The sequence below is a fragment of the Engystomops pustulosus genome, chromosome 6 (genome assembly GCF_040894005.1).
Source record: "Engystomops pustulosus chromosome 6, aEngPut4.maternal, whole genome shotgun sequence".
Lineage (NCBI taxonomy): Eukaryota > Metazoa > Chordata > Amphibia > Anura > Leptodactylidae > Engystomops > Engystomops pustulosus.
The window spans coordinates 34873755-34899414 of record NC_092416.1 but is presented as its reverse complement, the minus strand read 5'-3'; the positions used below and the strand labels follow the sequence as shown (position 1 = coordinate 34899414).

The window sequence follows — 25660 nt, the reverse complement described above, 5'->3', positions numbered from 1 at the left end:
GCCATGTGACGGCGGCGAGATAAAGGGGAAGAGACTGGCACTTGTTATTTGGCATACCTCCCTCGTGTCGAAAAACATAGGACATAGCACCTGATACTGATGATACTGGGAAGTACCTGAGAGGCAGACGACAACCGAGTTGCACTCAAGAGCTTATAATCTGTAAGTAAGCAAAGCATGTAGGAACCAGGGGCGTAACTACATGGGGTAGCAGCCATAGAAGCTGCTATGTGGCCCGCAGCGCCAGGGGGCCCCAGCATCTGCAGTATTGGATGTGGATGTGTATGGTGCATAAATACTGTATATATGTGTATATGCTGTATGTAAATATGGTGTGTACTTACTGTTTGTATGTTTATGCTGTATTTGTGTGGTGTGTATATACGTATATTTTTAAGGGAGAAGTGGGCCCCATTCAGTAGCCTGCTATGAGGCCCTGTCTCTCCTAGTTACGCCCCTGGTCCGAACCTTAAAACAGAGATAGTGACTGTGTTACAATGCCACCTACAATTGGGTGATAGCAATAAAAGACTGTGGGCATTCGCCCTGTGCATTGGAAGTGACTGTAAACTGTGACATGGGCCACTTTACTGAGGACAACCACCAATTCTGGGAGAGGACTACGTGAGCTGTGCCCACGTTCCAGACCGTTCCATAACCACCAAGCCAGTTGCCTCTGTAACAAGCCTTGTTCAGGTTCCTCTGCTGTATCCTCCTGCACTTGGGGAGTTGTTTGCGGCTTGGCATGGAGGATGCTACTTGTTGCTTTGTTATGCCATATCTGCATCTGCAGTACAGGGCATGTAAGGGGTGAAAGATGTATTACTTTTACTATAAGAGCAAGGTCCTGAGCAGTGCCACCCTCCTCTCCCGTCTCATGCCTGTCCCCCACCTAACCACAGATGTAGATAAGACTGAAAGAAAAAATAGCTTTGCTTTCGGTTTCTTATGTAGGCATGTGATCTTATTTTTTCTGGACGGCAGCCTGGGTGAATTGCAGGAGTGAGCGGGTGTGGGGCTTAAAAAACACTGCGAATCCTGGTAAGTCTGGATGAGCTGATGTGTCCTGTCAGTAACCCACAGTTTGTGAACACAGTCCTAAACAGGGTTAAAAACTCTTGTAACTTAAAAGAGGTTATCTTGAAATCGGGACGGTAAAGTCATCATTAAGCATGCTTCCTTTTGGAGCTTGGGAAAAGCTACATTTTTTCGGTTTATTTCTGAAAATTTGGCAAATCCCAGCAAATTTCGGAGTGGTGTAAAGTATTAGCAAATTGGATTGACAGAACACTGTTAACATTGACACCAACTTGTCACGAGGTTGGATTGCAGAGACATTGGGGCTTATTTACTAAGGGTCCCGCGGCCTAATTTTCGTCGGTTTTCCCATCTTCGGGGATCGTGTCGCGCGATTGTTTTGTGTCGCAATCGCGCCGTCTTTTATGTGACACAAATCGGGGGGCGGGCCGTCGGACAATCTGACGGATTCGGACTACGGACGGGATTTAACATTTAAATTTGTGTCGCAATCCAAGCACTTACATATACCAAGAGGAAGAAGGTGAACTCCGGGGGACCTGATCAGGGAAGTGACACATGCAGGATATCGGGCGCACGATCTGCATGAATCGCGGCAGGATTCATCCTCGTCGGACAGTCCGGATCAGGGATCACGCAGGGACCGGGTAAGTAAATGTGCCCCACTGTGTCATCTTGTTTAGTGACGTTGAGGGAGTGACCTCTTGGTTTTCACCCTTAAACTCATAAATGGTCTTAACTACAGAAAAGACCAACAAGTCTCCTACCTGATGGGGCCTCAGTGTTGGTAATAACTGGCCTAAGGCCAAGGGGCACCAGGGAACAGGAAAGAAAGTTTTCGGGAAAGGGCGATGTTCAGAGTTGGGAGTAGGTCAAGGCATGCAACACCGTATTGTGATTTGTAGAAATGTCAGGGTCAACAGAGGAAATTTAACAGACGACAAGTGACAACCATGAAGACAGGAGACAAGACAAAGTCAGGTACAGGACAAGACACCTAAGTAAGGGCATAAGTTTATGTTATAGGCAAAACTGGGCAGGATAGATTAGGGACAGATATAGTGGGTGTGCGCTAGCCTTTTAAGAAACTGCAACAGCCCGAATGCAAATCCTGTGGGCTTAAAAGAGGAAATAGGAACGTGGTGTCTACAATCTTGGTGACAAGAGGGTGGAAACATCTGGGGAAGCCGACTCAGTAAGTCTCTCTGTCTACTGGGGGTGGTTATACACCAATTAATAAGAACTTCTTGAAATTACAGCTACTATTTACTCTAGATCTGTGTTGTGTTTGCCAGCTTTAAGATGAAGCTCTTGAAGATCAAGAGCGCCTCTTTTAGAGACTGGGACAAGTCAATTTGTCTGGATCTTCTCTGAAAATTTGGGACAATCCAAGAAAATAAAGAACAGGTGATAACTTGATTTTACAGCACGATAACGTAGCCCAATTATGTCACCTTCTTTAGCTTTTGGTACTCCTAAGGACATTGCCTGAGTGACCTCCCTTGTTCACACCATTTAACCTATATAGGGGGAAATGGACTTAGCTGCAGAGAGACCATTTGGTTGGTACTTCTCAAATTGTTCCCAGTGTTAATACTAGTTGATCAAGGGCTGAGAGACATTAGCATGAAGGGGAGGGCAGTTGAGTAGGCATCCATGACCTCTTTGAGTGGTTGGGAATTAAGAGCTCTCCTTAAGGAGACTTTGCCAATTAAGGCCGCCTTCCACTTGCCTGCCAGGTGGCTTTAAATTGCAAAGTCTCCATAAGTAGAGCTCTTACTTCTCGAACCTAGGCAAAACCTCTCACTCAGCTGAACCAGTTCCCTACACTGTACTAAAGAGACGCACCAATGCCGAAACAGTGTGGAATCTGTTACTTATGGAATAGATATACTGGTTTGACACATGATGTCATTAGGCTTCCTGAATGTCATGCTTGATGTTAAGGGGACTGCCTAACAAGGTAGCAAATGAGGTATTCTGTTCCCTGAATGCATCCTGGAAAACTTACTTGGTAAAATGCCAACTAGTGTGGGCCCTTGGTATCACACTTGGCCTTGACACCACTTTGTGGTTGGATGCCATTTGACCTGTATCAGTCTGATGTCGTGTAGCTGCTTGGACACAAAAGCCCTCGCTTCCTTGTGTTATAGCTCACATGTCTCCATTTGGGCTTATGGCTAGACTGTAGGGCAACCGGTCCTGGAACAATGCTAAATTTGTTGTGCTTAAAGGAAATCCACCACTTCCGATGGAGGTTATAAGCTGCAAATGCCGTGCACCAGCTCAGGGTGAGCTGGTGCTGGCACTTATTTTAGTTATGTTTTTAAACCGATATAAAGCGTTTAAACGCTTTATTAATCTTTATATAGGAAGTGGCTGCACCGCACCACGACCGCTTCGTGAGCCTGAATAGGAAGTGGCAGCGCGCATGGTGCACCGAGGGCGGACCACGGTGCGGTGAAGGTACTTGTATATAAAGATTAATAAAGCGTTTAAATGCTTTATATTGGTTTAAAAACATAACGAAAATAAGCGCCGGCACCAGCTCACCCTGAGCTGGTGCACGCCATTTGCTGCTTGTAACCTCCATCGGAAGTGGTGGGTTTCCTTTAAATGATTCTTCAGCACAGACAATGACTAACGTGTAACTATTTGTTACCAGCCCATATACCTTGGATAGGATAGTATTGGACTGGAACAGCTCACCTGGCTACGACCATGACAGTAGAGTTTCAAAAGTAATGCCATTTGGGGGTAGGGGTTTGGGGGGAGGATGGTGGGGGAACATTTATTGGGGGTTGTTTTCAATGTTGAAAATGGAAAATGTAATGGAGTTTCAATAAAAATGATCTGATTAAAAAATAAAAAAGAGGAATGCCATTGATTGCCGAGAACGATGAGAAAATTCCAATTATGCCGCAAGCAGAATGCAAAAAAAATGAAGTTCATGGATTTGGGGCAAAGTCCCCTTTAAAAAAAGCCATTGGCTGTACTTTATTCTATGTGTACATCTAGCTTTAGTCCTGCAATGTCTTTTTTTATATGCATTATATGAAAAGTATAGAATATAACCTTCAACATAACAAAAAGTTGACAGAATTTTTTTTTTTTTTGCATTACTTTTAGTAGTAGGATCCCTACGGAACAAAACTGAAGTTCTATTTTCGGATCATGACGTGCCGTGTGCAGCGTGCGGCACATGTCTGTGTTCTTCATCTTCTGTATTACTCTATGTCTTGAACTCTTGTTTAAAGAGAATTACTCTATGATGGACTGAGACTTTGTACTTTAGATCAGGATATAAGATCCTTGAAAAAAAAGGGGTTAACCCTTTCAGGACCTGGCCCTTTTTTGTTTTTTCATTTTCATTTTTTACTCCCCATGATCAAAAATCCATAACTTTTTTATTTTTCCATGTACAGAGCTGTGTGACGGCTTATTTTCTGCGTAACAAATTGCACTTCATAGAGATGGTATTGAATATTCCATGCCGTGTACTAGGAAGCGGGAAAAAAATTCCAAATGCAGTGAAATTGGTAAAAAAACGCATTTGTGACATTTTCTTGTGGGCTTGGATGTTACGGATTTCACTGTGCGCCCCAAATGACATGTCTACTTTATTCTTTGGGTCGGTACGATTACGGGGATACCAAATTTGTATAGGTTTTATAATGTTTTCATACATTTAAAAAAATTAAAACCTCCTGTACAAAAATTTTTTTTGGGATTTTGCCATCTTCTGGCGCTAATAACTTTTTTATACTTTGGTGTACTGAGCTGTGAGTGGTGTCGTTTTTTGCGGATTTTGATGACGTTTACAATGTTATCAATTTTAGGACTGTACGACCTTGTGATCACTTTTTATAGAATTTTTTAATTTTTTTAAATGACAAAAAAAGTGCCATTTTCGAATTTGGGCGCGATTTTCCGTTACGGGATTAAACACAGTGAAAAACCGTTATCATATTTTGATAGATCGGGCATTTTCGGACGCGGCGATACCTAATGTGTTTATGATTTTTACTGTTTATTTATATTTATATCAGTTCTAGGGAAAGGGGGGTGATTTGAGTTTTTAGGGTTTTTTATTATAATTTTTTTTCTTTTAACTTTTTTTTATTTTTATTTTTAGTACTTTTCAGACTCCCTAGGGTACTTTAACCCTAGGGGGTCTGCACGATCCTATCATATACTGCCATACTACAGTATGGCAGTATATGGGGATTTTACTCCTCATACATTACAATGTGCTGATAGCACATTGTAATGCATGGGTTAACCAGAAGTAGCCTCGGGTCTTCGCGAGACCCGAGGTTACCATGGCGACGGATCGCCGCTCCCCGATGACGTCACGGGGAGCGGCGATCCTCGAAAAGATGGCGGCGCCCACGCGCCGCCATGCTTTTGAAGCCGCCGGCAGCATTGCCGGCGGCGATCGAGGTGAAAACACCCGCGATCGGTGCTAGCACCGATCGCGGGTGTTACCGGTAAGCCTTTGCTGCAATATGCAGCAAAGACTTACCGGCTATGGAGAGGGCTCAGCGCGTGAGCCCTCTCCATGCACCCGCGGCCGACCCGTGACGTGCTATTACGTCACGGGTCGTGAAAGGGTTAAAGTGACAAAGCATATGGGCGTGGGAGAAGGAAGGCACAGGGACCGGGTGCCAAAAAGAAACCTATTAATAACTCATAACTATCATTTTACAGCCTATACTTTGGAGAAGGGACTTTGTTGTTCTTCCGAGACTTAACATGGACTGGACTAGATGGTTATTGTCACTCTTTGGAATATTTTGTATCCTACACAAAAATATTCATACGGCTGATCTTCCTCCTCCTTGTGACAGGTAAGTACTTAAGATATACACATATAAATAACAGTAATATATCTGTGGCTAACTATGATTTTATTTTACCATGCACCAACAATACAAATAACCTGTACAATCCCTTTAAGCCTAGAGCTTATAGGTTTCACAATGATAATAATTTTTTTTAACAATTTTTTCATTTTTTTTTAGATTGTTCTATTATATTAATTTTGGTTCTATACTGTGCTCAGAGTTGTCAGCTTTGTATTAGTTTTTGCTCCAGTTTTTGTTACAGGATTGAATGCTGCAGAGATATGGATATATAATAGAACAAATAGAAGTTTGATCTGTTCTATGGGATAAAATGTCACCCATCTGGATCTTTTGGAATATAGTTTTTATTGTGTAGTTGTGTACATAAAAATTGCTGTGAATGAACCCTAAAGGTATATCTGTGTGTAGCACAGTGGTTGCAGACAGTTTTGCATCGGATAATCTTCTATGCATTGTTCTGTCACCTGCATCTGGATTTTTGCAAACCCGATTTATAGAATTGGAGTCCCAGAACTTTCCCTCTTTTAGTTGAGATCTTACTATTTACTTATATATGTCATATTGTGCCTAGGATGAGTCAAGTTTAGAGGCTACAGGGGGAGTGTCACTTGAGACGCCCATATCTTTGGTTCTATAGTACCTAGAAACATGTTGCTGGTGTTGTTATCTGAAGTACAATCTCAGCTTTCAGACTTTCTATCTGTGATATACAGAACGAGAGATACATGCAGTTAAAGACATTGGGGCACATTTACTTACCTGTCCGACGAAGTTCCCCGAAAGTGTATTGTCCGACGAGAATGTACTCGCATTTCACTAAGATCGTGCGCCCTATATCCTGCATGTGTCGCTTCCCTGCTCAGGTCCGACAGAGTTCACCATCTTCTTCCTGGTGCATGTAAGTGCATTGTCTTGCGAAACAATTTGAAAGTAAATCCCGTGCTCAGTCCAACGCTCCCCCCCCCATTTCTGTTGCATGAAAGCCAGTGCAGCTGCGCCAAAATCCAATCACGTGCGACACAATCCCAGTGCAGAGACCTGTTTTGTTTTTTGTTTATAATTTCGTCTATTGATGGCATACCAGAACACAAGTTAAATACCTGTCACAGCTGCGCAAAACCCAAAAACCTTGGAAAGTTGCGTGTGGACCCTTAGTAAATAAGCCCCATAGTTGAAAATGTGAACTAAATGTGAAGATAAAAAATCCATTTGTACTTTAACAGCTTCTATCTCCAGTTCTGTAGATCAAATAAGTCTGATGTGATCTGAAATATGAGATTCTCATCCTTAAGATCACATCACAATCAGTTTTCTAAGTACTATAAGTAGATAGACGGAGAGACAAAAAAGAATCTTGAATGTTTTAATGAATTTCATCAAATGAACAAGACAATGAATATGACACCTTCTCCCAGAACAGATATTCTTGACTTACTAAGTTATGAGAATGGGGTCTAGATAATTGTTTCCCTTCAGTAAGGATGGAGATTAGGGATGAGCGGACCCGATGTTTGCGTCCGGGTAGAGCCACGTGACCCGGACATACTACTGGTGGTCGACCAGCCAATCTAGCAAATTGACTCCCGTGGCTACTAGCCATGGCTATCATTGGACAGTAGGACATCTTCTATTAATAAAGATGTCTTTTTTAATGAGGAACAAGTTTTTGGTATAACAAAGTTTATCTGTATTAATTGTCCTGAAGAAGACCTTATTACCATGTTGAAACGCATTGTCTTGTTCCTATAATTTCTATTGTGATTCCACTTGGGCACTGAGGCAGCCCCATTCTGAACAACAACAAGCTTCCCCAGATTTCTGTACAATGGAAGTTTTTTTTTTAAATTTTTTATTTTGTTATCCATGACTATTCTGGTCTTAATTGTATTCTTTTCGGTCACTAAAGTTTAGATTTCCACATTTGTCTATTAGGCGCTAAATTCACATGTTCCTACTTGGTCTGGGTTTCAATTAACCAATGAACGTGGTCTATATAAACATGTTCCACATACTGGTTTTTCCAGCATTTATAAATACACACCCTTCGTTTATGACATGGGGTGTGACAGGGGAAGTCGAATGTAATAAATTTCATTCATGTAAATTTAGCAAAGACGTTATGTAACAATAGTGTCTGTAGGTGTGGAAAGCAATGGATTTGTCTTTGGGTTAAACCTGGAAGCAGGAACCTTTTAGACCCTCTATAAGAAATTTTAGGTAAATTCCAGGCTGCTTAGCTACAGCAAAAACTTATTACAGTGTAAGGCCCCTTTCACACAATCGTTTATGGCAGCCATAAGCCGGCTTACAGTAGCTAGGATATGGCCGCATAGAAATGCTATGTGCATGGCACGGTGAGCACAACGTGTCACCATACCGTGCCGCCACTGGAAAAAAATATAGAGCATGCTCTATGTTTTACCGTATGTACAGTACAGCTGCACGGCTCCCTTTGGAGAGGGAAGGGGCGAGGAGCACTCCCTCTCTCCCCTTCTGCTCCATCTGTATGCTATGCCTGGATACCGGTCCGTAAAGGGGTTGTGGGAAAGGGGCCTAAGGCCTGGTGAACATGACCATATATAAGGGTTGTGAGTTAGCCACACAAGTTCACAGCACAAGGGGGAGGCAAAACTTAAAGCACTGTCCTCCCACCAGGCAGGGATAAGATAGCTATAGATAGTCTATAGCTGCCCCTGTGATGCTCTGCTAATGTATCATGTGAGTAATAAGAGACAACACAGAGACAGAAAGAGAAAAGAGGCTGTGTGGTTGGAAAATACGGTAAGTACATCTCATACGCTACGCTCCGATTATCTACGCTGCAATCGGGTAAGAGAGATGCGGTGGAATAAAATTTTAGTGGGGCGTTTATATAAGACTCTTGACGAGGTTAACACTACAAGAACCAGTGCGGCAGATGGTCAAAACCTTCCCCCACCTATTGTGACTAATATCTGCAAGGTAATTTCTCATGTTTCTGATGTCTTTGAATAGGAAGGGTGTGACCATGTGCGCCATCCCAACCATGTGTGCATTGTTACCCTAAATATTTATTTTATGACTGATCGAAAAACTTACTGTATCAAAATATTGCCATTTACTCACATCCATTAACATTGACCTTCCATCCTTCCAAGTGATATCTACTGTACGGGAGACATCCTCCATCATGTCCAGCTGGCCAAGATCTTCACTGATGATAAACATTTTGTAGACATGGGTCTCACCGATTCACCCGGTCAGTATCATTTTAGTATTTTATACTATAGGTCTGCAGGGCTTCTGCTCTTGTCTAAAAGTGATGATATTCACAGTGATTGCAGAAGCTGAGCCAATTGTGGTCCTCATGTGTAATCATGTGATCATGTGTAAATCATATGATCATGTGCAATCATGTGTATTCATGTGTAAATCATGTGCAGTCATGTGTAAATCATATGATCATGTGCAATCATATGATCACGTGTAATCATGTGATCATGTGTAATCATGTGTAAATCATATGATCACGTGTAATCATGTGATATCATGTGTAAATCATATGATCACGTGTAACCATGTGATCATGTGTAATCATGTGCAATCATATGATCACGTGTAATCATGTGATCACGTGTATTCATGTGTAAATCATACGATCACGTGTAATCATGTGTAAATCATATGATCATATGTAATCATGTGATCATGTATAAATCATATGATCATGTGTAATCATGTGTTTTATGATGTCATTACTTTTGGGCACAAAGCTGAAACAGTGGCCCTCCAAACATTCTGATTTTTTAATCTTTACACAAAACCTGTCCCTTAAAAATAGCCCCTTAATTTTATATAGCTAAAATGATAAGACTTTCCGTTTATCAACAAATAGATAAGTAAAACCATACAGGGCTTTAACGAACAAAGGTCCGGGTACAGTGTAACTTCAGAAACCTTTGCGCTATACTTTCCCATTGTTTCTGGAATAGAGTTTTGATTTGCTTCTAATAAATCTGTTGAATGATTGTAAGACCGCATTCATATAACCGTAGGGTTACATACATACATCCCCCATAGACCGGCAATGCCCACAAGTGCGGCACCATACCGCTCCATAAATGTATCTTTCTCCGCGTTACAAGCTGTGCGCTGTGGATCACTATGGAGATTTTTTACCCACAAAAGGGGTGCCATTCAGTTAAAAGGCTGCAATTGGAATCTGTCACAAGCTGCAATAGGGAAAAAGCTGGTGACAGGTTCCCTATGCAAACATAGGCACTGTGCATGGACCCATGCAACCAATCAGAGCTCAGCTTTCATTTCCCCACAGCTGTTTATGAAATAAAAGCTAAGCTGTGATTAGTTTCCATGAGTAACAAGTTTTATCTCAGAAACTTGATGATAAATCTCCCCATTAATACTTGATCTAACTTTAAACTATATATGTAAGATATTGAATATATAACATATGCATCAATGTGCTCAATTATATATCATCATTTCAGCCAAAGTACTGGAGAGGTTTCAGGGAATACTGAATACGTCTCTGGGCGGACAGGTTGATCGGGAAAGGATCATACAGTTTGTTAACACGTCTTTTACTCATCCTGGAACAGAGTTTGATGATTGGTATCCACCAGACTGGCATGAAAGGTAGGTACTGAAGGGAAATTGTGTAATTACCTTTAACCGGCCATTGGACACATTCATTGGACACAATATTTTTGTATATTTGTATCCGCCAGTCCTCAATTCTTGTCTCATATTACTGACAAACAGCTGCGGTCATGGGCGTCAGATCTTCATGATCTCTGGAAGTCTTTGGGGAGGAAGGTAACTAAAGAAAATCAGATTTATAGTTTATACCATAAAGTCACAGTATACCTTATATAAAAGCCTCTTCCACAGATAAGTCAAAACGTAAAGGATCAACCAGATCGTCACTCGCAGATCTATGTACCAAATCCTGTCATAGTACCTGGAGGTCGATTCATAGAATTTTACTACTGGTAAGTTGAAAAATTGCGCTAATTCTAAGTTCTGAATGATAAATTAAAGGGGGTTTACATCCTTAGATTAAAGGACTCATGAAGACAGAGCCGGCGGCAGCACTGGGCGTAGGTGCTGGGGTCCAGAGCTGCTGGGGGACCCACATAAGGCTGTACATAAGGAGTCCATTGGGTTGAGGGGGCTGTATCTAATGAATCTGTAGGGGGTGAGGGGGGCTTTATATAAAATAACCATGAGGGGCTGTATATAAAATAACCATAAGGGGGCTGTATATAAAATAACCATGAGGGGCTGTATATAAAATAACCATGAGGGGGCTGTATATAAAATAACCATGAGGGGTCTGTTTTTAAAATAACCATGAGGGGGCTGTATATAAAATAACCATAAGGGGGCTGTATATAAAAAAACCCATGAGGGGCTGTATATAAAAAAAACCATGAGGGGCTGTAGATAAAAAAAACCATGAGGGGCTGTATATAAAATACCCATGAGGGGTTTGTATATAAAATACCCACGAGTGGGCTGTTTGTAATGATTAACTAGGGAATATTTTAGGGAACAGGAGACTGATTAAGTTTCGGAATTTTTTATGCTGCCATGTGAGTTCACTGCAAAGGGGCCCACAGAGGCTCTGTCGCCCAGGGGCCTATTGAAACCTAGAGCCGACCATGTCTGAAGATAAGCACAATATCAGTTAATGCCTTGATGGCTCTCACAATCAGTGGTTGGGAAGCTGTAAAGTAAAGCTGGCACTGACAATACACATTAGATAAAACTAGTTTCGGGCTAATGGTCATGGTGATTTCCTATGGACGATAGGACAAAGAATTCATCCATGTTTATTTCAGCATGCCTAATCCCATACCCAGTTCTGAAAGGTGTTGGGAAATGTCCTATTCCTCCCTGACCATTAAAAAAATATTAGTAGAATTAAGGGTATGACCAGAGCTGGAGGATAGGCCAGTAGAATAGTATGTCTTCTTTTTAAATTTTCATCCCTTCCAGACAGTGGCATAATTATAGAGGTAGCAGCCATAGCAGCTGCTATGGGACTCAGAGTGTCAGGGGGCCTGGCCACCTGACCTGTCACACTAAAGAATGGAGGAGGTGCACTACTATTTACAGTGTATATGGTACAGTATGTATGTGTGCTGTATGTGTGTATATATGATCCCGATGATCTCCGTGTTGCACTGCATTTAACAAGCGCACGCGATTGCACACGATCGGATTTTGGCGCATCGGCACCGGCTTTCACGCGACACAAATCGGGGGACCGACGGATTTTGACAACGCGCGGGATTTAACATCACAAATTGTGTCGCAAGACATGCACTCACATACACCAGAAAGAAGAAGGTGAACTCCGGCGGACCTCAGCGGGGGAAGCAACACATGCAGAATCTCGGGCGCACAATGTTGGTGAATCACGTTGGACTTCATCTTCGTCGGACCGTCCAGATCGGGGATCGCAACAGGACTGGGTAAGTAAATGTGCCCCATTATGTATGTGTGTTAATACAGTATACATGTGTATATATGGTGTGTGTGTATACTGTATAATATTATAATGTATATACTATATGTGTGTGTATTTGATGTGTGTATACTGTATGTATAAGTGAATAAATGTATTTATCAGTGCATAAATGTGTGCAGATGAGTGTGTAAATGTGTAAATGTATAAATATATGTGATTGTACAAACATGTGTGAGTGTACAGAAATGTTTATTTTTTTAAGGGGAATGGGGGCCCCGTTCAGAAGTCTGCTATGGGTCCAGCCTCTCCCCTGCTCCCGCCCATTGGGTTTTTGGGTTAATGTACAAAAAGTTACAACGTTTGCAAACAATTTACTACACACACAAATTCATTGTCGAACTTTTGTACCACACACAATGCCCCTAATACCACTAGTATCATACACTTAATATGTACTACTATTAGCAGTACTGTACATATACACATTACACACATACATACATAGTACACAAACATTACATACACACACATACATTTTCTCTCTTTTCCATCTGCTATTACATAAAATAACACATTCTTTCTAGTGGCCTTCTAAATATTTAGCAAACTATGCCCACAGCAAGTGCCCTCCATACTTACCCCTAGCCTTACCCCTGGACAGGTTTATTGTCTAACAAAAGGATATCTAAAGTGTATGGACGGGTTTTGTGGTCTATTTTATAAGTAATTATCCATTAGCATAACATGACCTCTAATGCTTCGCCTGTTTCTAGCTGTAACTCAAAGTACAACCCCACACGCTATTTCTTATCACTCCTAGGGATTCATACTGGGTGATCAATGGACTTCTTTTATCAGAAATGTACGACACAGCAAGGGGGATGATAGAAAACTTCCTCTACATGGTGGACAAGTAAGATGAAAAATGTCTCCAAATTTGCTGATTATATCACGTGTCTAATTACCACATAGGAATAATTGACAATTCTTTTTTCATTTAGAATTTCATTAGATTTTATTGGGGTTGGAACTTCCCTTTTTCTAATAATTACCCTGCATAGGCACAGGGTTAAATAAGAAAAACTGGATTCCATCAGCCATTGCTTTGTTATGTCCGGTGTATGCCGTGTATATATATATATATATATATATATATACACATATAAAAGCTCCCCCTAGTGGTGGTTGAACACAGCCTTAACTTTGTATATAAAAAATGTTTTTTTATATTTCACTACATTTCTTACTTTTAGTACATGAAAAAATTTCTCAAGAAATACAAAATAATAATAATAACTATAGGGCACATGTCTAAATGCAAAAAAAAAAAAAATTAAGACAATGTCTCTTCTTTACACAGCTATGGATTTATCCCCAATGGGGGCAGGGTGTACTATCTGAACAGGAGCCAACCACCATTCCTCACCTTGATGATGGAGAGCTACATGGCCAGACACAGTAACATGACTTTTCTCAGGTACTGGCTGTGACAGATGAGCTATCCACTATAGGTCATGAACAGTCATAACATACAATTTTCTTCTCCTCCCTTAGGGAAAACATTAATCTTCTGAAAAAAGAATATGACTTCTGGATGACGAAACGCAATATCTCTGTGGAACAGAATGGAAGGAGCTATACACTAAATCGCTATAATGTATTAGCAGGGGGTCCAAGGTAGGGTCATTAATAGGTTAAGTAATGAATAATATCACTGGATATAGGAATAATATTAATCCTTTGGGTCTCTGTTCGGGTTCACCATCAATTGGACCGAATCGGTAGTAATATCCTTATCCCCCCCAAGTGTTCCCTAGACTGCTCACTGATTGCGGTCTCTCAGTGGTATCGGTCTTCAAATATCCAAATATCCATGGACTCTACTTTGTTTGTTGTGCTCAATATCTTACCTCTAATTAGCAAATTCCAAACTAAAGTGAAAGACTAAAGCTCCCCTTCACTATGATTGGCTGTGCCAATCTAATTCAGATGATCATGATGCCACAACTACTATACTTCCTTTATAGCTCTCTTATCTAGATCCCGGTAAAATTGTTCCACAAAATTAGTGGCATTTTTAGGTATGTTTTTTTTGGAAAAAGGGACCCCACGGATTAAATTAGTTACCCTTCAGAGATTTGGGACAGTCTGTGCCAAACCCATGGCTATATTTCCTGGCAGCCCAGCTGCAACATCTTTGAGGGTGGGGCGATTCCTTGGGAGGGCTATCCTCTCAGGGAGTGCTCCGGCATACCTTGAAAATCAACAACGTGCTGGAAGGCTAAGAGGGGGTCCTATATAAGAATTTGGGTGGAGAGTTAGTGACACTAAGATGTATAGACAAACTGTGGTGGAAAATGCATAGCTTACTGGGGATGGAGGGGTACATTATCCATACTCCAATATGGCCAAACGTCCAATACCCTGAACTTGGCAGGCTCACTCCCTTCCCTCAATGGATAAGCAGGGGAATTACTACTATGACTCAACTTTATGAGGGCACTACACTGAAGCCCTTTGAACAATTACGCTCTGAGTATGACCTCCCACACTCCTGCTTTTATCAATTTCTCCAGCTCAGGCATGCTATAACTCAACAAGAGCGCTCCCGAAAGAACAAAAAGTCAGCGCACCATGTAGTAATGGAAATGATAATTAAAAAGTGAGATACACGGGGGATAATCTCGGTAAACTAGTCATGCATACAAGATGCCGATATTAAGAAATACCCCTTGGAGTTAAACAGGACCTGTCACCCAAATTTTCGGCACTAGAGTAAGCAGCTCCTAGTGCTTGATCAAACGCAGTGGTAATGCTATCAAACACTGCGGCGTGGTACAATGTAATCTTCCCCGGACCACCCGCTCGCTCCATAGCCCGGCAGTGACTGCCGTGAGCTAGGCGGCAGTCACCGCCCCTAGCCACGCCCCAACCCCGCCCCCTCATGAATACGTCGGACAGCTTTGCGAGCTGTCTGACGATTACACTGTACCCTGCCGCAGTGTTTGATAGCGTTACCGGAGGTTTCTGGTAACGCTATCACCCTAACACTGCGATGTTTGATCAAGCACTAGGAGCTGCTTACTATAGTAAGCAGCTCCTAGTGCCGATAAATTGGGTGCCAGGTCCTCTTTAAGGTCAAAATGGGAAAGGAGTATTGGAACTATTTCTGAGGATCAATGGAAGGAGATACTGGAGTCTGTGCCCAGGGTATCGGTTAGTGAGGCGCAGAGACTGTCCAATTTATATCTGCTGCATAGAGTCTATTTCATCCATGCTAGGTTGTTCAGGATGGGATACAGAGGTGATGATTGCTGCCCTGGATGAGTTCAGATCTAATGCAGACCGGATCCACTTGAGGTGGAACTGTCCTAGATTACGCCGTTACTGGCAAGAAGTCATTAACCTGATTGATCAGACATACTCCACTGTGACTACATGCAGTCCTCTGGTCTGTATTCTAGGCTACATATCTGAGTTGCAGCTGTCTGAGAGTCATAGATTGCCAATACTGCGACTGCTTTATATAGCCAAGAAACTTATCGCGCTCCATTGGAAGGACACTGAACCTCCACAAGTCTCAGAATTTGTTTCCAAGGCCAATCTCCTATTACGACTGGATATATTTTTCTACCATAAGCAAAACTTGCTTAAAAATTTGCAGCCATATGGGGCCCTTGGACTTGATGTCCCAGGTTTAGCTCCTTTGACCCTTAATAAGGATAGAATAATTTGAGGTATTGCAAGATAATCGCCATTCCTAGTAGACCATGGCAGGTAGCGCTGGTGTAGATCTATGACTCTCCGACAAATGTTATTTGATATTAAAACAAATAGTTTTTTTCTCTACCTGGGAATAATATTAGTATTTGACCCACTTCATAAAATGCGAAGCCTGAAAAGACTAAGGACGTCCCGAATGGACTTTTCTAGGGCCTCATATGCCCAACATGATGAACATTGGATACGAGTACAGGCAATCCCCTATTTAAGAACACTCGACTTACATACGACCCCTAGTTACAAACAGACCACTGCATATTGGTGATTTATTGTACTTTATCACAGGTGTCTGTAATTAAGCTTTAGTGTTAATCCTGATTCTTATGACAATCCAACATTTTTAAAATCCAATTGTCACAGAGACCAAAAAAGTTCTGGCTGGGATTACAATTATAAAATATACAGTTCCGACTTACATACAAATTCAACCTAAGAACAAACCTACAGACCCTATCTTGTATGTAACCCGGGGACTGCCTGTACTGAAAACTTACTTCATATGGATACATGGACATTCTATCGTGTTCTACCACCAAGCAAAGGAGGGGAGGGGGGAAGGGAGGGGAGAGCGTATGTTTGCTGTTTACGATGTTTAAATATAGAAGAAATGGAAAACTACTGTTTGGTTTTTCAATAAAAATTTTATTTGACCAAAAAAAAAGAATATGTTAACACTTACGCATTTATATGGGGATACCATTCTATGGTAAATCTGTGATGGGCTAATAAATAGCGAAATCCATAAGAAATGTTAATTTTTCATGGATTTTAATGGGGTTTTCAGTATATCAGTATATGAATTGGTTGAGGTAAAATTGAAGTAACTGTAACCGAATTATTCAATCATTTATTTTCTAGGCCAGAGTCGTATTCTAAGGATTATGAGATGGCTCTAAAGCTTGCAGAAGGTATGACCTTATGCAGATTTTACTTCTTTATTGAATGTTTTATATAATTTATGAAATAATTATTTTCTTTGTTTTTTAATTTCATATCTTTAGATGCAAAACCATCTTTTTATGCAGAGCTGAAATCAGCTGCGGAGTCCGGTTGGGATTTCTCATCCCGTTGGTTCTATGGATCTACAAACAGTCTGCTGGACACACAAACCCGCTCAGTGATCCCTGTGGACCTCAATGCCATCCTATGTCGGGTTGAGAGGATGTTGGCTAAATTCTACACTGACTTAGGTGGGAAAATGTTATCTTTATGGGGGTTTCCTGATTTTCCTCTTAAAGGGAACCTGGTACCAGGAGACCCATTTTTAGCACTCCCCCAGTCCCCACAGAGCATAGTACATACACTGCCAAAGTGTTTTTGTATTAAAAATTGGTTTTACAGAAAAAATGATATGTTATATTGTACTTTTCATTAGCATCTACTGTATGACTAGGCAGTTGCCAATTGGGAGGGGCTGGAAAGGAGCAGTTTCCCCCCACCCTTGGGAAACATGTGACCTTTTCAAATATATGAATAACTCTCCACACTCGGGATTGGCTGTAGAGGAGCAGGGGGCGTCGCTAAGCCAAGTGATGGGTGTTTTCATATATTTGAAAAGGTCACATGGAGAAGCTGTTCCCCAAGGGTGGGGGGGGGACTGCTCCTATCCAGCTCCTCCCAAAAGGCAACTGCCTAGTCACACAGCAGATGCTAATGAAAGGTACAAAATAACATATATTTTTTTCTGTAAAACCAATTTTTAATACAAAAACACTTTGGCAGTGTATGTGCTATGCTCTGTGGGGACTGGGGGAGTGCTCAAAATGGGTCTCCTGGTGACAGGTTCCCTTTAAATCTGGAAGATTATCAACAGGTTTGATTTCAATATGACCTCCCAAATTATTCTTGTATTATTTTATATACCTTTTTCACTTTTATTTTTTATTACTTACTATAGGAATGCCCGCTGAAGCATCTAAATTTTCAACTGCCCTGGATCAGCGAATTGAAGCTGTACAGGCAGTGCTCTGGGAGGAGAGTCTAGGGACCTGGCTAGACTATAATATAAAGGAAACTCGCAAAAATCGGAACTTCTACCCAACCAACTTGACTCCACTGTGGGCTTCATGTTATACAGACTCCGCGGTTGTAGATAAAGCAGTCTCCTATTTGGAGGTTTGTCCATTTTGTTACGTCTCTAACAGTATGAAGTATCCCGTATTGTTACAAGGAGAAATATCATATACTTCCTATTTGTTGGTTGATATAGTGAATGATGAGATGTCTTTTTCATATGACCTAATTCTGGTTACACTCTCTTGTACAATTCTTTTACAATATTGGAAACTTTGAATTAATAGCACTTGTTATTAATGCAATGTGACCTGGACTTAACATCACTAGCTGCTACTGCTACTCCCCTAGAATCCTAGAGCTGAGCTTTGGTTCAGTCTAGTATGTTCTGGGAGAATCAGCCAATCGGCAGCCTGCTTCACCTCAGGAAAGTTACATTTTAATATAAATAAAACTATTAAATCTTTGGTTCACATAGATACCGACATACGAATAATGCAAATTACAGATACCTATTCCCACCACTAGGTGAAGATGTTATAAAATAATGCCACCATGCAGCATAATCAGGAGGATTAAATGCATCATATGTACCTAGAAAAAGATGAGTTAGGGCCTGGAACTAGCTGGACACCTCAGTTGAAGATCCCTCTAGAGTTATTAGTTCTACTAGGTCCATAAAACAAGGACTGTAGGCTTAAATTTAATAATGGCCCAACTCCAGGACACGAGAAAAGGTATTCTGGAGGATGGGATGTCAAAAAGAAACAAAGAGTACTTAGCTTACTCCCTATAGTCGGAAGTGGCCACTGCTTGGCCTAAGTGAATCTTCCAACTGAGCAGAGGATCCCAGGACTGGGAGTTTTGAAGTGATGCATGAAGTGGGAGCCCACAGGGTTTTCCAGAATTCATGGACAACCCCTTTAAGCAAATATTAAAGGGGAGTAGATTGCTGACAATTTAGAGAGGCATAGAGAGGAAAAATTGCATCAGTAATTAAAGGGGCACAAACTCTTTATGATTACAGTCTCTTTATTAGGGCATGTTATGTAAAAATAGGGTATGATTACTCTGCTTCATTTAGAACTATTTTCTGATTAAAAACAGCTCTGAATGCTACAATTTCTCTCACCAATTCCAGTGGAAATGAGACACCACTGAGAATCACAATCAAAACAAGAAAAACAATTAAAAAATACTTATAAATGCATTGAAGGTAAATCAATGCCATTTTTCAGCTTATAAAATGGCATTTTCTAGTCATTTTATGAAAAGTTTATAGTTCAGATTCAATCTAAAAAAAAAGGAAAAAAGAAATAATTTATACTACACATAAAACATGTATAGTTGTACCGGATAATGATGTGCAAATCCAGCGCTCACAATAGCAGTTCAGTACAGGTGGTCTCCTACTTAAGGACACCTGACTTACAGACGACCCCTAGTTAAAGACTGACCCCTCTGCCCACTGTGACATCTGGTGAAGATTTCTGAATGCTATTACTATAGTCCCAAGCTGCAATGAACAGCTGTAAGGTGTCTGTAATGAAGCTTTAGTGATAATCCTTGATCACATTACAGCAGTGATGGCGAACCTTCTAGCGGCCGAGTGCCCAAACTGCAACCCACACCCCCCCTTATTTATTGTGAGGTGCCAAACAAAAATTAAAACAGTAATTTATTGCTCCCTTTTCAACAACTTTCAATCATATTGCCCTCCTGAGGACAGCAACACAGTAGAAAGATGGAAAATTTTCATCCTTTTAGCTTCTTCCAGTGTCCCTCTGTGCCCAGAGAAAATAGTGCGGCCAACAGAAGGTCCTCCAAAGATAATTCGGCCCTGTCTACTTATTCTCCCTCTTCCTACACTCCCAAATAGCAAAATAAGTATCAAAATATGACTGAAAGCAGCATCTTTTAAGTTGCTTAGAACTGCAGGAAGATTCTTTGAGTCTTGCCTGGTGTGCTGGGGAGATGGCCCGGGTGCCCACAGAAAGGGCTCTGAGTGCCGCCTCTGGCACCCGTGCCATAGGTTCGCCATCACTGCATTACAGCAAAAAATTGTGAAACTCCAATTGTCACTGGGGCAAAAAAAAATTGTCTGGAGCTACAATTATAAAATATACAGTTCCAACTTATATACAAATTCAACTTAAGAACAAACCTATGGAACCTATCTTGTACCTAACCCGGGGACTGCCTGGTACTATGATTAAAATGACTCACATGCTTGGCCCTTTACATTATGACCGAGCAGAAGGTCCAATTATTATTATAATAATTATAAAAAATATAAAACAATAGTAATAATAATAATAATTATTATTATAATAATTATAATTATAAATTATATAATTTTATAAATTATTATTAAATGTTTTATTTCTTTATCTAAATATCATCTACAGTATTTTTGGATATTTTGCAGTCCAGTGGAGCACTCTCATACAAGAATGGCCTCCCTACTTCATTGAAAGATACTGGCGAGCAGTGGGACTTTCCAAATGCCTGGCCCCCTTTACAGCATATGGTGATTGAAGGTGAGGAACACAAACTATGTATAATTATGGTAAATTAAAGGTCAGCTTGCTGTAGTGTAAAAAACAACACAAACACCCCATTACTGAAAAATATCAAATTCTTTATTTACATCAGTACATCTCAGTGCTTCTCTATAATGCCCTGTATCAGTGGTGGCGAACCTATGGCACGGGTGCCAGAGGCGGCACTCCGAGCCCTTTCTGTGGGCCATTGCCCCAGCACACCAGACAGGACTCAAAGAATCCTCCTGCAGTTCCAAGCAACTGGGAAGCAAAGATGCTGTTTTCTGTGATATTTTAAAGTGACTTACTTGGGATTGTAGGAAGAGGGAGAATGAGTAGACAGGGCCTAATTATCTTTGGAGGACCTCCAGCTGCCCCACAATTCTCTTTGTACAGAGGGACACTGGAAAGAAGCTAAAATGATGCAAATTTTCCCTACTTTCTACTGTGTTGATGTCCTCAGGAGGCCAGTTTGATTGAACATTGTTGAAGAACAGGCAGCAATAAGTTACTGCTTTAATTTTTGGTTGGCACCTCGCGGTAAATGCGGGTTTGGGGTTGCAGTTTGGGCACTCGGTCGCTAAAAGGTTCGCCATCACTGCCCTATATGATCCTGTTGATATCTCTGAGAGAGATAATCATGCAGCAGGTTCTCCTCTACTTTCTGTGTTCAGTGTATGGGAGACATCATAGCAGCTAGTCTCCACCAACCAGCTCTGAGTAAACTGAGAATTACAGAAAAATTGCTTAACATTTTGTATTCAAGTTACATAATGGCCAGAAGTTCTGTTACTTCTCATATGCATAAACTAGACTAGAAAACCAGGTAGATACACCAGAGACACATCCATGTGATATGATGGTGGCAGTTGTCTTATACAAGTAAAATAGGTTGAGTCTAAAGTAAAAACAAGAGCAAACCTATTTTTCAAGCAAGGCAAAACCCCTTATAAGTTTACACAGAGTTACTTACAGTATTAATCTGCATTCACACAAACTTATGGAGGACTCATATACAGTCGCAAATTTTTGGCCCGATATATGTCCCCCATAGTCGTCTATGGCGCCCATTCTGTGGCCACATAAAAGATAGAACATTCTCTATTTCTGGCCTTAAGAATGACTGTGTGGCTCTATTTTCTATGGAGAGGGGAGGGGTGAGCAGCGCTGCCCGACATGTGCCCGTCCGGCCATCTGGGTGGGTACACGTTCGTGTGAATGCAGCCTATGCCTACATCTCTGTTGGGCTGTCTGGAAAATCCTGCCACTGTATAAGACAACTGCCACCATCATATTACATGGATGGGCCTCTGGTGTATCTACCTGGTTTTCTAGTCTAGTTTATGCATATGAGAAGTAACAGAACTTCTGGCCATTATGTAACTTGAATTCAAAATGTTAAAGGGGTTGTCCAAGAGTTTTTGAAAAAAACTAAAGGTGGCCGGGAGAGGGCTGCTTAAAAAAATAAAATCCTACTTACCTTCCGGTGCCCTCCGGTATCCAGTGCTGCTGTCACTGCGGTCCGGGCACCATGTAAACAAACATGGCCGCAGGACTCCGGAAGGTAAGTAGGACTTTATTTTTTTAAGCAGCCCTCTCCCGGCCACCTTTAGTTTTTTTTCAGAACTCGGTCAACCCCTTAAAGCAATTTTTTTGCATTCTCTATCTGTAATTCTCAGTTACTTCAGAGCTGGTTGGTGCACAGGTGATATCTGGTATTGCAGCGCAACTCCACTTACTTCAATACAACTGAGCTTTATGCCCACATCCATTTATGTGTGACAGACATAGTCATTGTTTCCTCTTTTGCAGGTTTGGAGAAAACCGAATCTAAAAAAGCTAAGGATGCTGCATTTCTTTTAGCCCAAAAATGGGTTAGAGCTAACTATGAGGCCTATAAGAAGTACAAAGCCATGTTTGAGAAAGTAAGTTGTCCGTGTGATTTTTTTTTAAATAAAAATGTAATTCCATATGAATCTCAGGATAAACTGAAACTACACTAGGATAACAGCTTTCTATGGCTGCTGTATAGAGACTCAGGAATCTGTGGTCTTGTCACTATATACCCCTGTAATATCTAGCAAGTATTCTTTGTTGCCATAAATTAACAAAATTCTCTAGGGTCAGACAATTAAGATAACTACCAATAGGTGGCACTACCTACCTACCTACCTTCTAAAGATAGCTAATTTGCATATGTATTCACATTTGCCTACAAGACTCCTTGTCTTGATTCTATATAGTGGTCCTTACCATTCTTGTTCATTCTACAGTATGACGTTCAAGGTGACGGCAAACCAGGTGGAGGAGGGGAATATGAAGTACAGGTAACATAAGAGTGATCTGTAATGTATCTTCATAAATCTATAAACACTTACATAGTTAAAGGGTTAAAGGGTATTTCCTGGCTTTAACCATTAAAAGGTGATTGGTGAGGGTGCAACACCTTGGCTAATTAATTGTTTTAAATTATGGGGGAGATTGACGCCATAAATCTCCCTCTCCCCAACAGTTTTCTAGCTTCTCCGACCCGCACGCCACTTTGGGAGTGTTGGAGTGGACAGAGGGCGGGAAGTGGGGCGGGTGGATTTAGGGCAGGAGTGTGAATGCTACATTTACTTTATGTTCGGTCGGAAAAAAACAGAGCAGACTTTAACCGGAAACTACGTCAATTCAGACCTGGTCTGAAAATAGCTTCTTAATATGTAGAGTATTAGACCTCCAACGGGGTGAATTTTAAGTTTTGAATTTCCCTCTATGAATGGAGATAGAAGTAGACAGCTTCATCAGTAGAGTAGTGGCCGCCTACTACCATTACAGGTCCAGCTCAATAAGGGCAGGACCAGCATCGGGCCCGATGGCCACTACGCTATGGAGAGAGTTTGCTTCTGACTTCGTCCATGTTGGCCGTTGCACCTAACCAATTACCTATAGGTCATCAAAAGCTAAAGCCTAGGAACCTTTAAATATACACCATAATAATGTCACCTATATGTGTACCTGAAGATAAAAATGTACATCCATACGTATCACCATGCTGTCTTCTTCCTCTCCACAGCTGGGCTTTGGCTGGACCAATGGAGTGATACTGCAGCTGCTGGACCTCTACAGATCTCGTATAACAAGCTCCGCCATCAGCATCTCATTCTCTGGGATACTTTTTACACTGCCTTTTTTAATCATTACTTTTTGGATATAAACCCTTAGTCTACCGATTGTCGCGTAACATGGACTAATTCACTTAATTGTCCAATTTTCTCTTTTTTTTTGTCTGCCGTTCAAGCAACCTTCCAGCCAGGGACTGATATTTAATTAAGTTCTTATAGGAGAAGATAATCTGTAATTTTTTTCTGTGCATCATGACTACTTTCAGCCTACATTACAGCTGAGCTGTGATCTGTGAATAAAGTTGAACTAAAATGCCATCAGGGACTCTAAGGTAGTCTGAGACACACCCCTGTCTCATTATTGGTTCAGACTGCGGGGGCCTGTATCTCTGATAACTGTAGTCCCAGATGAAAGTTTACCCCAGACAGAGCTGAGCTAAAAAGTAGAAATGGAGCAAAATCTAATGAAAATAAATGATGGTTGATCCGGTCTTGGTAGGAGATGAGTGAGAAACAGGTGTACTGCCATGTGATATAGATGAACTATCCTTAGTGTAAAAGTAATTGGGGCACATTTACTTACCCGTCCCGTTGCGATCCCCCAGCATTGTCCGGCGAGCATTCTGAGCTGCCGCGATTCACTGAGATCGTGCGCCCAATTTCCTCCATGTGTCGCTTTCCTGCTCAGGTCCACCGGAGTTCACCTTCTTCTTCCCGGTGCATGTAAGTGCTTGGGCTTGCAACACAATTTTGAATGTTAAATCTCGTGCTTAGTCCGAATCAGTCGGGTTGTCCGACCGCCACGCCCCCCAAATTGTGTCGCATGAAAGTCGGTGCCAAGAAAAGATTGCGCCAAAATCTGATTGCTTGCGCCAAGAACCCCAGTTAAATGCGGAAAAAGTCGGGAAACCCTACGAAAATGCGGTCCACGGACCTTTAGTAAATGTGCCCCATCATGTCCACGAACATGTGCTTTCTCGTGCCGCAAACAATGGATCCGTGGTCTCGCGTGCCATTTTGTTTTTTCATGCATGTTAACAATGACAGACAAAGTTTAGGCCGCCGGAAGTTTTTACAATTGCGTATTTGCTGCATTAGGTGTAACGAGGGGAGGGGTGGTATTTATAAACGTGGCAGAGTTTAGATGCTGAGGTACTTTAGATTCTTTTTCTGCTATACCTAAAAGTGGAATTTTTTATACAATTGAAAAAATTTAAAAATATAAAGTAGTTCAAAAACTAATCCTGCTTTAAATCTCTGTGTTATGTCCTTTATTATCAAAACACGGTATATGTTTCAGAGCTCAGGGTATAAAGGGGGCAATTGCCCCTCACTGTATTACACCAAATAAATTCACCAGCAATAACTGCAATAGGGGATTTAAAGGATAGGGGATAGTTAACTGATTGTTAGTGTCTGACTTTTGGGACTCCCACCGATCATGAGAATGGAGCCTTCAGAAATCTGGAGAGGTCCCATTCAGTGGCGTATCTTGAAGCTGCTGGGCCCCAGTGCAAAGTCTGTGCCAGGCTATAGTACAGTGGTGGCGAACCTATGGCACTGGTGCCAGAGGCGGCACTCAGAGCACTTTCTGTGGGCACCCGGGCCATTACCCCAGCGCACCAGACAGGACTCCAAGAATCTTCCTGTAGTTCCAAGCAACTTAAGATGCTGCTTTCAGTCATATTTTGATACTTACTTCGCTACTTGGGACTGTAGAAAGAGGGAGAATGAGTAGACAGGGCCGAATTATCTTAGGAGGACCTTCTGCTGGCCCCACGAGTACAGAGGGACACTGGAAAAAAAAGCTAAAATGATGCAAATTTTCCATCT

General features: G+C 41.4%; 1 protein-coding gene across 3 annotated transcripts; it reads left to right on the top strand.

The window, feature by feature from the left end:
- On the top strand, positions 1-25067 carry TREH (trehalase). 3 transcript variants are annotated; one of them, XM_072155642.1, is made up of 16 exons: positions 1-162; positions 5749-5888; positions 9044-9144; positions 10394-10541; positions 10634-10721; positions 10797-10897; positions 13202-13294; positions 13742-13858; positions 13936-14058; positions 17023-17072; positions 17166-17354; positions 18062-18279; positions 20606-20717; positions 22533-22645; positions 22994-23047; positions 23779-25067. In XM_072155642.1, exons 2-16 carry the CDS (start codon positions 5794-5796, stop codon positions 23917-23919), a joined length of 1743 nt encoding a protein of 580 aa, XP_072011743.1. In that variant the 5' UTR covers positions 1-162; positions 5749-5793; the 3' UTR covers positions 23920-25067. The 3 variants fall into 3 exon arrangements, with proteins under 3 accessions (XP_072011743.1, XP_072011746.1, XP_072011745.1); XM_072155645.1 differs by lacking the exon at positions 1-162 and adding an exon at positions 968-1041; XM_072155644.1 differs by lacking the exon at positions 1-162 and having other exon boundaries at positions 5592-5888.
- The last annotated feature ends 593 nt before the right edge of the window (positions 25068-25660 follow it).

Excerpts from the sequence above, each read along its gene's own strand:
- TREH (XM_072155642.1), top strand. The coding sequence starts at position 5,794 with ATGGACTGGACTAGATGGTTATTGTCACTCTTTGGAATATTTTGTATC. Across the intron at positions 10,542-10,633 it reads CCACCAGACTGGCATGAAAG|TCCTCAATTCTTGTCTCATA; the intron begins GTAGGTACTGAA and ends TGTATCCGCCAG. Across the intron at positions 23,048-23,778 it reads GAGGGGAATATGAAGTACAG|CTGGGCTTTGGCTGGACCAA; the intron begins GTAACATAAGAG and ends TCCTCTCCACAG.